This window comes from Arachis ipaensis, chromosome B8, assembly GCF_059453495.1.
Source record: "Arachis ipaensis isolate K30076 ecotype BB chromosome B8, ASM5945349v1, whole genome shotgun sequence".
Classification (NCBI taxonomy): Eukaryota; Viridiplantae; Streptophyta; class Magnoliopsida; order Fabales; family Fabaceae; genus Arachis; species Arachis ipaensis.
Window position 1 is genome coordinate 16,003,965 of NC_142443.1, and position 17,363 is coordinate 16,021,327.

The 17,363-nt window shown below is 36.2% G+C and overlaps 2 protein-coding genes across 2 annotated transcripts; one reads left to right on the top strand and one right to left on the bottom strand.

The window, feature by feature from the left end:
- Positions 1-216: 216 nt before the first annotated feature.
- LOC107610570 (homeobox-leucine zipper protein ROC2-like) lies at positions 217-4,515 on the bottom strand. Its single transcript, XM_088496363.1, has 7 exons — positions 3,670-4,515; positions 3,478-3,579; positions 2,839-3,039; positions 1,584-1,761; positions 985-1,262; positions 735-830; positions 217-594 (listed from the first exon to the last, which is right to left on the bottom strand). The coding sequence occupies exons 1-7, from the start codon at positions 4,513-4,515 to the stop codon at positions 217-219; spliced, it is 2,079 nt and encodes a 692-aa protein (XP_088352489.1).
- A 6,531-nt stretch (positions 4,516-11,046) lies between these two features.
- Positions 11,047-11,529, top strand: LOC107610571 (uncharacterized). The gene has a single exon (XM_016312608.1). It carries the CDS (start codon positions 11,047-11,049, stop codon positions 11,527-11,529), a length of 483 nt encoding a protein of 160 aa, XP_016168094.1.
- Positions 11,530-17,363: the final 5,834 nt, after the last annotated feature.

The following is a 17,363-nucleotide window of genomic DNA, read 5'->3' on the forward strand; positions in this document are numbered from 1 at the left end:
GTGTTTGAACTCGTAATTTTAAAGTTATACAAAAGAAAAAACAAGTCGATTATTGTTTCAAGACTTCCTTTGCATTCATACATATCAATATTCATCTTAAAAATGAAAATATATGCCTAAAAAAACACAACAATTCCATTAAATATTAAACTAAATAGTACAATACAAACAATGATCCCAACAGTTATTTAATGCAAACACAGTCTACCTGAATTATCAGTTATACTGCCAATTGTTAGTGTAATTATTATACAACACAGCATCTTTTATATTGGTGACAGTCTCTGAAATAATCTTTTTCATGACAATAACTGATTCAAGAGAAAAAAATTGTTTAATGTTGTGACTCTCAATTGTATGAAACGCAATAGTTAAAATGCTTCCACCTTCACCCTTCTCATCAATATAATCACTAGGGAACCCACAAGGAAGGATAGAAAATCCTGATGGAAGGACCATTACATTGTTAGGGTTTGCTCCATTTGCAAGAGATGACAAAGCAAATTCGTCTAGTGGAGCATAAACAATATAGGATCCTGTTGTGTCTGTGTAGCTCTCTTGAATGTAAAAGATCTCAATCTTGTCTTCAGATTTCTGATTCATAATAACAAGTGCAGTTAAAATTAATAATAACAACTAAACTCACATTTACTTTACTACAAGTGGCAACACTTGATTAGATGTTAATGTAAAATTAATTTAAACAACAAAAAGAAAAAAGAATTGGTTATTACCATTGCTCGCATTAAGGAAACACGATTCCCTGGATTTGTGCCTTTGTTCATATATGCAAATTCCCGAATTGTAAGATTACGTGAAAGTAAATCCCACTAATAATTGTTCAACAAAAGCAGGGAATGTGAAAGATGTTAGAAATTATATATTACTATATCAAGATTTATATAAATTTTTTGGCTTCTGAAATGATTGCAATTAGAATTTTGGTTAATTGGTTAATGTATATATATAGTTGAGGATCTATACCTTGTTTCTTGAATCCTCGTGACGCAAGAAATTGAACAACCGTGATGGTGAGACGTTAAGCCAAAGACAAGTGCTAAACACCACAGTTGTAGCAATAGGTTTCCCAGGATCCTCAATGTTATTCCTGATCATCACCCTCACATCTGAAGAATCAGATTCTGAAGATATTAATGGCATCCATTGATTCGTCATTGAAGCATTGATATCACCACAAAAGCTTCTCACAAGTCTGTCTGCCAGGTTAAGGAAACTTGTCCTTCCAGCTTGTGGTATTATAACTGTGTATATGTTTATTTCATCAAAAAAACAAAAAGAGAAACATACATAGCTAAAGTAAAACAGTATCTAAAGTTTAAACTATTAATTAAAATCATATATATATACTATCAATACAGTTATTTTCATGTAAAGTTGATAACTAAAAATTATTAAATATAAATTTAGTTAAATATATTAAATTATTTATCGATTCTCAATTATCAAATTTAAATATTTTACTGTGATTATATTTCGAACATATGCCTATATATACTTGTATCTTAATTAAGAATGATTTCGAAGAAAAAAAGAAAAAGAAAGTAAGTGCAGTAGATGTTTACCTCCATAATCCACATAAATTGGAGCTGATTTAGCCTCCATAATTTTAGATGATTCAGTGTGCCTAACTATAGAATTAATCCAACGAGTTGCACCAAAACCCAAACCCGTTGTTACTAGTGGCCGGAAATGGTTGCTCAGTTGGCTATGGTCTGCTTCCACATGCTCCACCCATATAACCTAACATCATCAAATTATAGTTTAAAACAAATCAAAACTGCACAAACCTTTTGCTTTACCATAATCAACTATGAAGAAGAAAAATTAATTTCATGAGTCATGACTAAGGCCATGTTTCCAAACCTTGTAAAGTTCAAAGCCAATAGAATAGTTTTTTTTTTCTGATAAATTTGACTATCAGTCTAATTTTTTTAGTCTATTAATCTAATAACATATTTTTAATCTATATTTTTAAATATTATTGACTAATTATTGATCAAAAATAATAAATTCTGCTAACTTTCTAAAATTTTTTTTACCAAAAAAAGTCTTTCACTTGAAAATTAATAATCAAGTTTCCGTTAAAACTAGAACTCGATTTATAATCAAAACTAATAATTATAAGCTAAAAATGAGTTTATAAGAAAAGGCCATATTTTGAAGCTTATAATTTTAAACAAAAGTTTATTCTTTTAGAATTATATTGATTTTATCAAATTGATCTTAAATATTAAAAAATCTAAAAAAGGATTTTATATCTATTTTTGTAATTGTACCCTTAAAAAGAAGCTTTCTTTATATATTTCAAGCTCAATAAATTATATTAAAATGACATTTTAGCTAAAATATCCAAATATAAATCAATTGCACATAATTGATTATTTTAGAAAACAATTATACAAAAAAAATCATTGAAATAAATTTATTTTCAACATTTCTAACACATCATGAATTTTCATATTAAATGAAAGACGTATAATATCTTCATTTTACTTTATATACTGAATTAATTAATTAAGCTAACGCACTATTATGAATAGAGATAAATAATTATATTATAGAATAAGATGTTAAATATAATGAAATTAGTATATTTTAGAATAAATGAAGTGTTTTATGAATAGTAATGAAGTGTTTTATGAATAGTCTATGTCCATAATAACTTTTTAAGTACCTATACAATGCAACCATTTATGGTAATAAATAAAGTAATAAATGATCAGAATGCATACACTACTAAGCTTGTCATTGGATAGAATAAGAAATTTTTAATATATGAAATAAAAGTGAGGACAAGAAATAAAATAAAATGAAAACCTTAGAGAATCCGTCTGGCATTGGCCTAATCAAGCAGCCTGATGGTCTTCTTCGGAAATTGGTTGCTAGAGATGGAAAATGCTTCTCAAGGGATACATCAACAACACCCCACATTTCATAAGGTAATTGCTTGCAGTACCTTGCAAAATAGCACTCCCTTGCTGGCACAAATGGTGTAGGCAAATGATATTCTGCGAACATCTACCACAACAAAACATGGGACACAAAGAATTAGAATATAACAACGTTTACTACATTATTGATTTTAGAAATTCCCTGGATTAGCTCCATAATTCACAATAATTGTCATTTTAATTTAATGGAGAATAGATAATTGCTCTTTTAACATTAATGGTATCATGTAGTATAATGCAATTCATATATTAATTAAGGATTCGTTGAAGGGGGGTTTATATAGTTTACTTCAACAAATGAAGAAATCTTTTGCAAATTCAAATAGATTTGAAAATAGTGAATCTCGTTATATAAATGTTTAACCTTTTCATGCAAACTTTATGGCATGCAAAATTCACATAGTAACTAACTCAAAGGTTCATGGGGTAATGAATTAATAAACTAACAAGATATTACATACTTAGAGAACTAACAATTAAGAATAGACTAACACGCTTAACTTACCACTTGCACTTTCCCATCATAACTTTCTTCCGCTCCATTTGATAAGTTTCCTAGCACCGCTGCCCTAGTGACAATATTGTCGAATGCTTTGGACCATTGATTCTGATGAAATAAAATTAGATAACAGGAGTGAGTGTATGTGTGTCAATTCATTGTTTTTTGTAGGGAAAAATGAAGTAATAATAACGTTACCACATCCATAAGCAAGTGAAGAAGTTTGGTGGAACTGATCTCAAGGTACCCCATATCACGTGAAGCTTCAGTTTGAAGAGCTTCTTTGGGAACTCCACTGAGAGATAACGGAACAAGCTCCCTTCGAAACGAGTCAACCGTTGGCAACAAGTACTGGGAAGAAGAAGACTCTTCTTGTCCAACCTCAACAAGCTTCATAATCTCCTTCATCGATTCAATTTCTTGAACCTCACCGAACTGCCTCAAGTACTCGATATCGTTAAGCGTTTCGAACTTCTTGTCCTTCTGCGGGACCCACAAAGGCTGCCCTTCCAGGGCTATTTTCGACAATTCATCCATCGCGGACTTAGCAAGAGCTATGATTTCCGACTTTGTTGGCTCTGCGTACATTGACACCACCAAGAGAAGGTCACTTGCTCGGTTGAATCCGCCGCCGCCACACATGTTGCTGTTCATCATGCCTCCGGTTGGGAAAATTAGATCTGATTCTTGTCGCGGCAGAGGAGCATTTGCTGAAAAAGAATGAAGGTCATAACTTGCTCCATGGAATCCATCCATGTTGTTCATGCCTCTGTTTGGGAAACTTGGATCTGATTCGTGAACGGAAAGAGGATTTATTGAAGAACAATGAAGGTCTCCATTAAATCTGCCGCAGCCGCCGGAGGAAATTTTGCTATTATCCATGCCTCTGTTTGAAAATATTGGATGTGATGATTCTTGATCACAAGGAGGAGCATTTGCTGAAGAGTGATTCCACGGTGTTATTGTTGGAAGTTCAGTTACATTGATGTTCTCTGAACAATCATTCTCACAATCCATGATGACAAAAAAAATGGCAAAGTGCATAAAGCCTTGAAATCTTGAATCTCGCTGTAACTTATTTTGAAATTTGAAAATTTAAAATGGAATTTTTTATTTTAGAAAAACTTAACTAACACAGCAAAAATACATCTTATTATTAACTAGAGAAATAAAAATAAAAATAAAAAGTAACAAAATAAAAATGCAAATTAAACTACTCAAACACGTACTCTACTTATTACTTATTAATACCTACTCTATACTCTGTACTCATGTATTGTTTTAACTTTTAACTCTGCCAATTATTCTCATTCACCAAAAATTTTTACAAAATTAATTTTTTGTATAGACATAATATAATTACATAGTATTTAGTATTTATATTTTATGATAATTTTATTTAAATATTTATAATAAATATTTTATTAAAAAATTACATCAAATTTAAGATAAAAAAAATCAAGAGAGATACAATACAAAATGCTCTAAATTTATAGATAAATGAATTTAGTTTTTACTTGGTTAATATTGATATATATTATAATTCTAAAATTTAAATTAATTACTTGCTACTATCAAACCCTTTATTGAAAGCTTAATTTATAGATAAATGAACTTAGTTTATCTAATTATAATTCAAATTATATATAATTGTAAAGTTGGATTAACCACATTTAAAATATTTATTTGAGGTAAAATATGATTCTTCAAATTAAAGTTTAGACGGTAGAAGGTGTACTCTACCATTCCCAAAAGTATTAATGTATTAATAATGCAGACAAATTTCAAACTATCATTAAAAAAGAAAAATCATATTTCAAATTAAAATTCTTTAACTAACAAACTTGATTTTAGGATTCTGTTACAACAACACAATATAAATCTATATCAAAAAATAGCCCATTGGACAAGTTTGTTGTGTGAATAATTCAAAAATTACAAAAAAAAATATAATTACCATTCAACTATCTAACACAATTCTTATGGATAATAAATTTCTATTCAATTACCACATTATTTCGTCATCATTCATGGTCATTTGTGGATATAGGTGATTGCAAACGATGACTCTATTTTCACGTTAAATTCTAATAAGTTGTGTTCTATAATAATTTAATTTAAATGAAATATTCTTTCATGTCCTCTTATTATCATCATAATATTATAAATACAATTTTTTCCATTGTTATTATATAGTTAGCATCATTTATGTTAATCAACAAATTATATATGTCAACCTGCCTAGTATCTAATAATTCATAAACATTGCTTCACAGCACTTCTAGGTCCTAGCAAGGTAAAATCATACCAAGCACCAATAAAATAAAAATATCATATACAATAAGAATTAGGCTGAATTATGATAAAAGAGAATGAGTGAATGAACAATTTTATGCTCATTTTTTTTTTAAATATTAATCAAAAAAAAGAACGAAGGAAGGAAGTGAGACAAATGTCGGCGAAAAAAAAAGTTTATTTAATAATTAAATAAAAATTGAGTATTTTAGTGCAACAATCTGAGTGAACTAGTACAGTGTCACTATGTATCAGCCTGTAATTGTACATTTTGATCTTATTCGTATGAACTTTGTATAACGTTTTTTTAATTTGAATGATACTTTATCCAAAAAAAATTCATGTTACTACTACAATTTGTTAAAGAAATCTTAATTTGCATTTCATTTCTTATATATATATATATATATATATATATTTGTGATTAAATTTAGAGTAATAAATAGTCACCAAAAAAATTTAAAATAACAGATGTGAAGAAGTTTGAACCTGTCTAATAATTCATAGCCATTGCCACACAACATTTCTATGTCCTATAAAGGCAAAACTATATATACAAGCACAAAAAATTAAACAAATAAAAATATAGCAAATATAGTAAGAATTAATCTGAAATAGGATGATACCTATTCATCTCAAAACCTAAGCTTCTTAAAAACCAAGCTAGAGTATATAATTACATATGGATGGTGATGATGGAAAATCAAGTAGAACGACTGAGCAATTTTATGCTAATTTTTTTTTTTAAAAAGAGAAATCTCAAAAATGGAGTAAGTGAAAGGAGTCTGTGAAGGAAAAAAGAGGGAATGTTTAATAATGAGTAAATAGCCAAAATTGTCTCTGAAAGATACTCCAATCTTCATTTTAGTCATCGAAAGATAAAGTTAATTAAAATCCCCAAAAGATATACGATTGGTCACGTTAGTCCTTCCGTCAGTTGGATGATGACGTGTCACGTTAAGTGCCATGTGGTATATGATGACGTGGATGGCTAATGCCACGTGTCAGTGTCAGGTCAGTGACACCTGGCATGCCACGTGTGGTACTTGACATGTAAAAAAGTTATTTATAATCAAAATAGTCCGTGAAAGTTCAGACGTAAGTCATTTTCATCCCTAGAATTTTAAAAATTAATCAAATTAGTCGTTATATATTTTTTTTTATTTTTTCTTGATAATATTAAATTTAAAATATTTTTTGATACTACTAATTTTAATAAAAATATAATTGACAATCAAAAAATTAGTAATTGTATCTTTTCTTCTTAAAAATTTTTTCAATAAAATTATCTCTTTCCTATAATTCTTGTCAAAATCTCTCTTATTCTTTTCTATTCTAAAACTTTTTTCTTACATTATTACATTTTGCTGGAATATATATATATACTCAAAATTGAAATATATGTTTTTGTTAACCTAAACAAAGTTATATGCTCAAAATAAAAATTTATGTATGTTAACCTAAACAAAGTTAATAAAAATTTATACATCTTTTTTTTTTCATTACGGTATTATTTTCATTTAGGTTAACATACACAAATTTTGATTTTAAGCATATAACTTTGTTTAGGTTAACAAATACCTACATTTCAATTTTGAGTATATATATATATATATATTCCATCAAAATGTAATAATGTAAGAAAAATGTTTTAGAATAGAAAAGAATAAGAGAGATTTTGACAAGAATTAAAGGAGAGAGATCTTTTTATTGAAAAAATTTTTAAGAAGAAAAGATACAATTACTAATTTTTTTATTGTCAATTACATTTCTATTAAAATTAGTAGTATCAAAAAATATTTTAAATTTAATATTATCAAGAAAAAATAAAAAAAAATTATATAAGGACTAATTTGATTAATTTTTAAAATTTTAGGGATGAAAATGACTTACGTCTGAACTTTCAAGGACTATTTTGATTACAAATAACTTTTTTACATCTCAAGTGCCACGTGGCATGCCACGTGTCACTGATCTAACACGTGGCATGCCAAATGTCACTGATCTGACACATCAACCAATCATCTTGTGACACGTGGCATTAGTCCTCCACGTCATCATATGCCACGTGGCACTTAATGTGACACGTCATCATCCAACTGACGTAACCAATTGTGTATCTTCCAGGGACGATTTTGATTAACTTTATCTTTCAAGAACCAAAATAGAGATCGGAGTATCTTTTAGGGATGATTTTAGCTATTTACTCGTTTAATAATTAAATTAACAGTTAGAGTTTCTTAGGGCAAGTGGGCAACAATAATTCAAGCGACTGTTATACATTGATGCGACTAATAATAATGCTAAGTTGACGTTGGCTTGTCATTAGCCATAGCTAGATGGAATACATGATTTTAAAAGAAAACATCTGTGTCAAAATAATGAAATATATACATTAACACTTTAACTATCACATAAGAATATTAAATTTATGGGTTTTATAATATAAGATAATGTTCCGGCCCGGTACAGCTGGTCTAATATTTCGGTCCGACCAGTTGATCTAACGGGTATGTAAAATTTAAATGGGAAGAAAACTCAAGACACCTCTTTTCCTCCAGCGAGGTATATGACAGCAGAGGAAGAAAGTTTTTTAAAAAAAAAATTTGCTCCCGTGAGACCTGTCCTAGGTGCAGATTATATAAGAAGATAGTGGTACATCTTGAAAAAAAAATTTTAGGGGGACCAAATATATATATATATATATATATATATATAAGGGTATTTATTGTCAAATTAAATGTATTAATTTTTATTTTTTAAATTATTATAAATTTATAATTGTAGAAATAAATTATTAAAAAACTATAATTAACATAATAGCATCTAAAACTATATTAAATATATAATTTTTTTGTCCAAATTAATTTTTTTCAAAAAATATTGAAGATCAATAAAAAATATAAAATGACAAACTTAAAATATAATAAGACTTTTTTTTATTTGATATTATGATACTAATTACTATATTGTGCAACATATTAAAGATAGTAGTGATATAAAAAAATAAAATATTAGACTTATTTTAATAAATATTTATATATATATATATATATATATATATATATAGTTTATCTATTTTATAATTTAGTTGAAAAATAATTTTGTTATATAAAACATTGAAATTAAAAAAATAGTATGAAATCATTTATTTATATTATTTATTATTTGATAGTTGAATTTTATTTAGTTCATGATACTTTAAAATAATAAGATTATCTTTTTATTATAAGAGAAAATTTCACTCCCCTTCTTTGCGAGATGCTAAAATGACACTTCCATCCCTTCTATTTTATAAATGTACATTCTCCTCCCTTCTAACTTTTAAAAACCTCCTCTTTAATCCATTTTAAAATTTTTTGTATTAACTAATATTAATTTTATCCATTTTTTAGGAAAAAATAAATTATTTTTTGAAAAAATACCCATTAGCAAAAATTTTATTTTTTATCATTAAATTTTGCTTACCAAAATACCCTTTAATAAATTATTTTTTTATTGATTAAATTGTATTTTTATTAAAATACTTTTAAAAAAATTAATAATTAAATTATTTTTTCTAAGATACCTACCCTTCAATAATTTTTTAATTATTAAATTATGATTTTACCAAAATTTTTGTTAACAATTATTTTTATATTTTACTATTAATTTTTTTATATCAATATATATTATTTTAACATTAAATAAAAAAATCTTACCACTGTTAATATATATAACAATTAATATATATTGATATTGAAAAATAATTTTACTAAAATTTTTTATTTTATGTTAAAATAATATATATAGATATCGAAAAATTAATAGTAAAATATAAAAAATTATTAACGAAAATTTTGGTAAAATTATAATTTAATAATTAAAAATTATTGAAGGATATTTTAGAAAAAAAATAATATAATTATTAAATTTTTAAAAAGATACAATTTAATCAATAAAAGAATAATTTATTAAAGGATATTTTGGTAAGTAAAATTTAATAATAAAAAATAAAATTTTGTTAATGTGTATTTTTTTTTAAAAATAATTTATTTTTTCTTAAAAAATGGATAAAGTTAACATTAGTTAACACAAAAAGTTTAAAATGGATTAAAGATGGGGTTTTTTAAAAGTTAGAAGGGAGAGAAATGTACATTTATAAAATAGAGGGGAGGGGAGTGTCATTTTAGTATCTCGCATGGGAGGGGAGTAGAATTTTCTCTTATTATAAACATAAAAAATAAAAATGAAAAAATGAAAATTTGTTGACCTTAAAAGTAAAAAGAAAAGAATATATATATATATATATATATATATATATATATACAAAAAGGAGAATATGTTTGTAGTAAATTTTGAACCCAACACCAAGAGCTTGTAGAAAACTTACAACAAAAATAATAACCAATTAAACAACTTGTATCAAACAAAATAAATGGTCAAAGTTTTAGTTCTATAAAATATTTGGGGGGCCATAGTCCCCATTGTCTTAGTGAAGCTCCGCCACTGTAAGGGGAGGGCCCTACTCTTCTCCCAAGGTACGTCACCTAACTCCACTTTTTTTTTGCCGCCTTGTATGGATTTTGACTTGAGCGTCAGAGTCCCTTTTGCAGGTGGCTCACCCCTCACTACCTCGTCAACCCGAAAAATCGTGAAACTCCAGTCCTCTCCCTTCCACGTTCCCCAGGAGGCCCTATCATGCATAAGCGACTCGGATCCAGGTCCCCTGTCCCTAGCATACGCAGCACCTCCGACCCATTGAGGAACCGACACACCGAACATTGGTGCCGTCTGTGGGGACCTTGCCTGAATAGATTTTCTATTGGGCCCAGTAAAATGGCAAGAGAGAGGCGAACCGCGCGTAGAGGAGAATGCTCACCGAACCAGTAGGGTAGTCTCCTTGACTTCCTCCCACCCCCGAAAAAGACGTCTTTTCGGAGGAACGGAAAGCGACAGCGCGAGAATAATGCAAGAGTTGCTCCATAAGGTACAAAACCTGGAGAGGGAGCTGGCTACTAGGAAACATTACCAGCCCGGCCTGAGTCAACCTTTTGCCCAGTCTCCTCAAAGGAGAAGGAAAACTCAAGGAAGAAGCCCCCGGAGGAACCGCTCCAGGCGTACAGCGGGCTCCCGATCCCTCCAACACACACGGAGTCGGGAGGCCAAGGGGAAAGCAGGGAAGTACCGAGGAGACAACAAGACCCCATAATCTACACCCGGCCCTTAGCGAGACACGCGGAGGAGGAAGATCGAGAAGAGAGCAGGGAGAGGCTAAGAAGGCGACGACACCCCGTAATCATGGGAGCAACCCCCTTTCATCACTCCATTCTTAAGGTCCAACTACCGAAACATTTCGACAAACCAACGGACATGAGATACAACGGAACCCAGGACCCCCAGGAGCACCTAACGGCCTTTGAGGCCAGGATGAACCTGGAGGGTGTGGGCGACGAGGTGAGATGTCGCACTTTTCCTGTGACCCTGGCAGGACCGGCAATCCGATGGTTCAACGCTCTCCCTCAAGGGTCCGTGACGACTTTCGCAGACATAACTCGTGCCTTTCTAGCACAATTTACCACGCGCATTGTCAAAGCCAAGCACCCGATCAACCTTCTAGGGGTGACCCAAAGAAGCGACAAACCGACCAGGAAGTATCTTGACAAGTTCAACGACGAATGCCTGGAGATTGACGGCCTGACCGACTCGGTGGCCAGCCTGTGTCTGACAAACGGGATGTTGAATGAAGACTTCAAAAAACACCTCACTACCAAGCCCATGTAGACCATGCAGGAAATTCAGAATGTGGCGAGAGAGTACATCAACGACGAGAAGGTCAGCCAAGTGGTGGCGGCCAACAAATGGCAGCCCGCCCATCTTCCTAGTCGCCAGCCCGGGAACGGGGAAAGGCCCAAAGAGCATGCCAGGGACAGAGGGCCGACTAAACCCTTCAAACCATTTCTCCGAGTAGGAAAGTTCACAAACTATACCCCTCAGACGGCCCCGATCGTTGAGGTGTACCAACAGATAGCCGACAAAGGCATCTTGTCGAAGCCTTGCCAGCTCAAGGACAAAATTGGCGGAAACAAGAATCTCTATTGTGACTACCACAAAGGTTTCGGCAATAAAACCCAAGATTGCTTTGACTTGAAAGACGCTTTGGAACAGGCAATTCGTGAAGGCAAACTGGCGGAGTTCTCACAGTTCATAAGAGAACCCAGAAGGCGAGAGCGCGACCGGTCTGACGACGACAGAAGCTGTGTCATGAAGCAAAGGCAAGAGCCCGAAGAAGAAAACCGTGGCCTCACTGTCGTGAATGTCGTAGTCGGAAGGGATGTAGTGTTGAGATCGAAGTCGGCAGCAAAGAAAGACGCTAAGGTTCTGGCCGTATCATCAACTAGCCACGGACCCTCCCCCAGGAGAACCCCAACGATATCATTCGGACCGGAGGACCGATGGTTCCATGACATACCGGAGAACCCTCCCATGGTAATCACAGCAAGAGTAGGAACAGGGTTGGTCAAGCAAATTCTCGTTGACACTGGCGCCGACTCCAACATTATGTTCCGAAATGTGTTTGGCGCTCTGAGCCTCTGAGAAACCGACTTAAAAACCCATCATCAGCACGGGGTGGTCGGCCTGGGAGATAACTTTATAAAACCTGACGGGATAGTCTCCTTCCCGGTCTCCATAGGAAGAGGTCAAGGAAAGAGGCCGCTAATGGCAGAGTTTGTCGTTCTGAGGGACTCCACGGCAGACAATCTTATATTGGGAGGAAAATAATCAACGAATTCTGTGCGGTAATATGTACCAAGCTACTAATCATGAAGTTTGCAGCCGACGATGGATCGGTGGGGACCATCATGGGAGACCTAAAAATAGTGGTCGCGTGAGACAATGCCAGCCTCTCCCTAAGGAAGAAGTCGAAGGAGGCGTCTGGGGTCTTCCTAGCCGATCTGGACGCCAGGATTGACGACAAACCGAGACCAGAGCCTGAAGGAGATCTGGAAATTTCAGGGTCGGGGACTCAGAGGATAAGTTCACTTTTGTTAATAGAAACCTCCCCTACAACCTGAAAGAGCCTCTGATAGAGATGATTCGATCAAATGGCAACTTGTTTGCATGGACACCAGCCGACATGCTGGGGATTGACCCCTAGTTCATGTCACATCACCTAGCCGTGAAGGGAGATGCCAAGCCCGTAGCCCAAAGACGAAAGAAGATGTCCCTGGAAAGAGCCAACGAGGTGGCCAAGCAGACGGCCAGCTTGTTGGAAGTAGGGTTCATCCATGAACTAGACTACTCGGCTTGGCTGTCGAACGTAGTCCTGGTTAAAAAAGCCAACGGGAAATGGAGGATTGTGTAGAGTACTCGGAACTCAAAAGGCATACCCCAAGGACTCCTTCCCCCTCCCCAATATTGATGCTTTAGTGGACACAGTCGCGGGATATCATTTTTTGAGTTTCATGGACGCGTACTCTGGTTACAACCAGATACCGATGCACTGGCCTAACGAGGAGAAAACGGCATTTATAACGCCAGGTGGCACTTACTGCTACAGGGTAATGCCGTTCGGATTAAAGAATGCAGCAGTGACTTATCAAAGGCTGATGAGCAAAGTTTTCAGCGACTTTATCGGGAAGACGGTAGAGGTGTACATAGATGACATCCTGGTAAAGACCAGCCAATCGGAAGACCTAGTTGGTGACCTAAAGACTGTGTTCGCGTCCCTCCGACGACACAATATGAGGCTTAACCCCCTCAAGTGCGCTTTTGCTATGGAGGCAGGGAAGTTTCTGGGTTTCATGATAACCCAGAGGGGAGTTGAAGCCAACCCTGAGAAGTGCGAGGCAATATTGCAAATGGCGAGCCCGGGATGTATCAAGGATGTTCAGAGGTTGGCTGGAAGACTCACGGCCCTATCCCGTTTTCTCAGCACGTCGGCGGTCAGAGCCCACCCATTCTTTAGCTTGATGAAGAAAGGAATAGCTTTTGAGTGGACTCTAGCGTGCGAAAAGGCATTCAACCATTTCAAAAGCACACTCTCGGCACCCCCAGTTCTCGGCAAGCCTAAGGACGGTGAGACGCTGTTTCTGTACTTGGTATTAATGGATGAAGCCTTGGCGGCCGTTTTGGTACGAGAGGAGGGAAAAATCCAACAGCCGGTCTACTTTGTTAGCAAAGCACTGCAAGGGGCAGAGTTAAGATACAGTAAATTGGAAAAGCTAGCACATGCGCTCCTGACCTCGTCCCGAAGATTACGGTAATACTTTCAAGGACATTGGGTAATTGTCAGGACAGACCAAGCGATCCGCCAGGTCTTGCAGAAACCCAACCTGGCGGGACAGATAATGACTTGGGCAGTTGAGCTATCTCAATATGACCTGCAATATGAACCCAGACATGCAATTAATACCCAGGCTATGGCCGACTTTCTGGTAGAAGTAACGGGAGACCCTCACGAACCCCCGGGCATACTGTGGAAACTCCATGTTGACGGAGCTTCCAACCAACATTTAGGGGAGCAGGGATAATCCTCAAGAGCCCGACAGGAATGGTGTACGAGCAGTCCATCAAGTTCGAGTTCCCAGTCTCAAACAACCAGGCGGAATATGAGGCCCTTATTGGCGGTCTGCTATTGTCAAAAGAAGATGAGGCGACCAGAGTGGAGGTGAATAGTGACTCTCAAGTCATCACCTCCCAAATCAATGGAACTTATCAAGCCAAGGACCCTTTACTACAAAGATACCTGGAAAAGGTTAGGGGTCTAAGCAAGGATTCTGATGAGGTCGTGGTGCAGCATGTCCCAAGAGAAAGGAAAACACGAGCCGACCTCCTATCAAAACTGTCCAGTACAAAGCCAGGAACGGGAAACCGGTCTTTGATCTAAGGATTGGTGAAAGAGCCGACGGTCACCCTATGTGTGGCCCGAGCAGATGTCGTTCCCTCATAGATCGATCCGATTACTGACTTTCTGAAAAATAGCAAGCTCCCCAACAACCACAAGGCTGCGAAGGTGTTAAGAAGGGAGGCGGCCAAGTACGTAATAGTATAAGGCCAGCTATTTAAGAGAGGACTGAGCCAACCCCTGTTGAAGTGCCTACGCCCCGACCAGATGGACTACGTGTTAAGGAAAGTCCATGAGGGGTGCTATGGCCACCATATTGAGGGAAAGGCTTTGGCCTGGAAGCTCGTAAGGGCCGGTAACTTTTGGCCCTCGATGATGTTGGATTCCCAAGAATTCGTCAAGAGATGCAAGAAGTGCCAGAAGAATGCTAACTTCCATAAGACCCCGGCTGCCGAGTTAAGTTTGCTAATGGCCTCCCGACCTTTCAGCCAATGGGGGATTGACCTTTTGGGACCTTTCTCGGTAGGCCCTGGACAGGTTAAATACCTTATCATGGCCATTGATTACTACACAAAATGGGTCGAAGCGGAGCCGTTGTCCAGCATTTCATCATCAAATTGCCGTAAGTTCATATGGAGATAGTTAATTTTCAGATTCGAAATCCCAGAGTCTGTGATATCGGACAATAGGACGTAGTTCGTGGACAAGAAGTTTAGGGAGTTTCTTACGGGCCTAGGGATAAAACAGAGGTTCCCGTCAGTGGAGCGCCCACAGACCAATGGCCAAGTTGAAGCTGCAAATAAAGTCATCCTCCAGGGCCTCAAGAAATGACTCGACCAGAAGAAGGGAGCGTGGGCAGACGAACTCGCGTCAGTCCTATAGTCCTATAGAACAACACTTCAATTCTCCAGCGGAGAAACTCCTTTTCGACTTACCTACGGGGTTGATGCAGTGATCCCCGTAGAGGTCGGGGAGCCGAGTCGACGGCTACTCCTAGGTGGAGTTGAGAAAGCTGTAGAAATGGACCTGGTCGATGAAACCAGGGAAATGACGCACTTGTCGGAGACGGCACTGAAGCAAATAATAGCCCTTCGTTACAACGCCAGAGTGCTAAGGAGGAGTTTTGAGCCAAATGACCTGGTCCTACGATACAATGACGTAGGCCTCCCAACCACCGGGGAAGGGAAGCTGGCAAATTTGACAAGTTTCTACCCTTATAATCCAGAACGACCACTCGTTTTCCCGACTCAGTAACACCCATTTTACTTAGTGTTGAATTATTTTGTTAATTTTGTCATTGCTTAACACATTTCTATTTCATTTTATTCTATTTTTATCTTTATTTGTCTTGTCAACTAACCAGTTTAGCGCAATTACGGCCTCACGGGACTGATCACCCCGGGAGCCAATGACACCATGAACACTACACTAAGCAGCTACAAAGGTAAAATAAAACGGTAAATAGTTCGCTAATTACCAATGTCAAAACAAAACAGTAGACAATTCCTCAATTACCAATGTCGAACAAAATGGTAAAACATGTTTACACAAACTACTAAAGAGTTCAAAACAAAACATTACAAAGTAAATATACATCACTTCTTTGGGATGTCAACAATCTGTCCATCTCGAATATTTTTGAAAGCTCCAATTGCAGAGGTCTCGAAGTCGGGAGAAAGCAGCTTGACCTGAGCCTTGATCACTTCCTCGGTCCCGGAGATCACCTCGCGCGCATTCCTTACCGTCTCCTTGTTCTTCTTCTTCAAACCGGAAACCTCCCACTTTAGCCCCGCGACCTCATCATTGGCATCCTTCGCTGACTTCACAGCCTCCTCAAGATTGGCCTCCAAAGCCGCAATCTTACCCTGGGCTGCAGCGGTTTTGCCATGAGCAGAGTCGAGCTGACTCTCCAATGTCATCTCCTGGTCGGTAAGGCGTGCCACTGCTTCGTCAGAAGCTTTAACTTCCCCTCCGACTCAGCCAATTTCTCCTTCAAGATCCCGACCTTGGACCTCAAGCTCTCGACCTCTCACAAGGACTGACGGTACTTTCCATCCAGCGCTCCGGCTTGGGTCAGGATGGGCTCTGCCTTCCTTGCGATGGTCGCAGCCCTCAGCATACACCGGTAGATCCACCTAGCCTGGGCGCCAAGATCCCATCATGGAAGAACTCTTCAATGCCCGGCATAAGCTGCGAGTTGATAAAACCCCTAGCATCAAAATTTTTCTCCATAACAGTGAGTGACCCTTCAGGGCTGGAGGTCGGCTTCCGCTTGTGGGGGTTCTCAACTATCGCTACATCGGGACCTCCCTCGGTCGGCTCTACCTCAGGAGGAACCACACCGTTGCTACTTGGGGCGGATATTGCGTTACGGCCGGTAGGTCTCGGAGGGGGAAGTGGAGCTGATTGCACTTCAGCATTAGGGGAGGATAAGTTAAACAAAGGCTAAAAACCAGAAATCTAAATAGTAACCCCCTCTAAAGCCTAACTAACAGCAGAATGATTCAAACAACGCACATGCATAGCCTAAAAGCTACAAAAACGTAAGGGGATGACAATAGTAGCAGTAATAACAGCAATCATTCATTGAAAAAGGGGATGCTTACCAGGAAGATTGCTGTCAAGAAAAATTCGAAAAACTTGAGGGAATGCAGTTGCAGTTGAACTGAAGCGGATCAAGGCAGGGGAATCCAGAAAGCAGGAGAGGAAAAATGAGAAGGAATATTGCAGGAGGGATGCAGAAAGGAGAATATGGAACGTGATAGTAGGG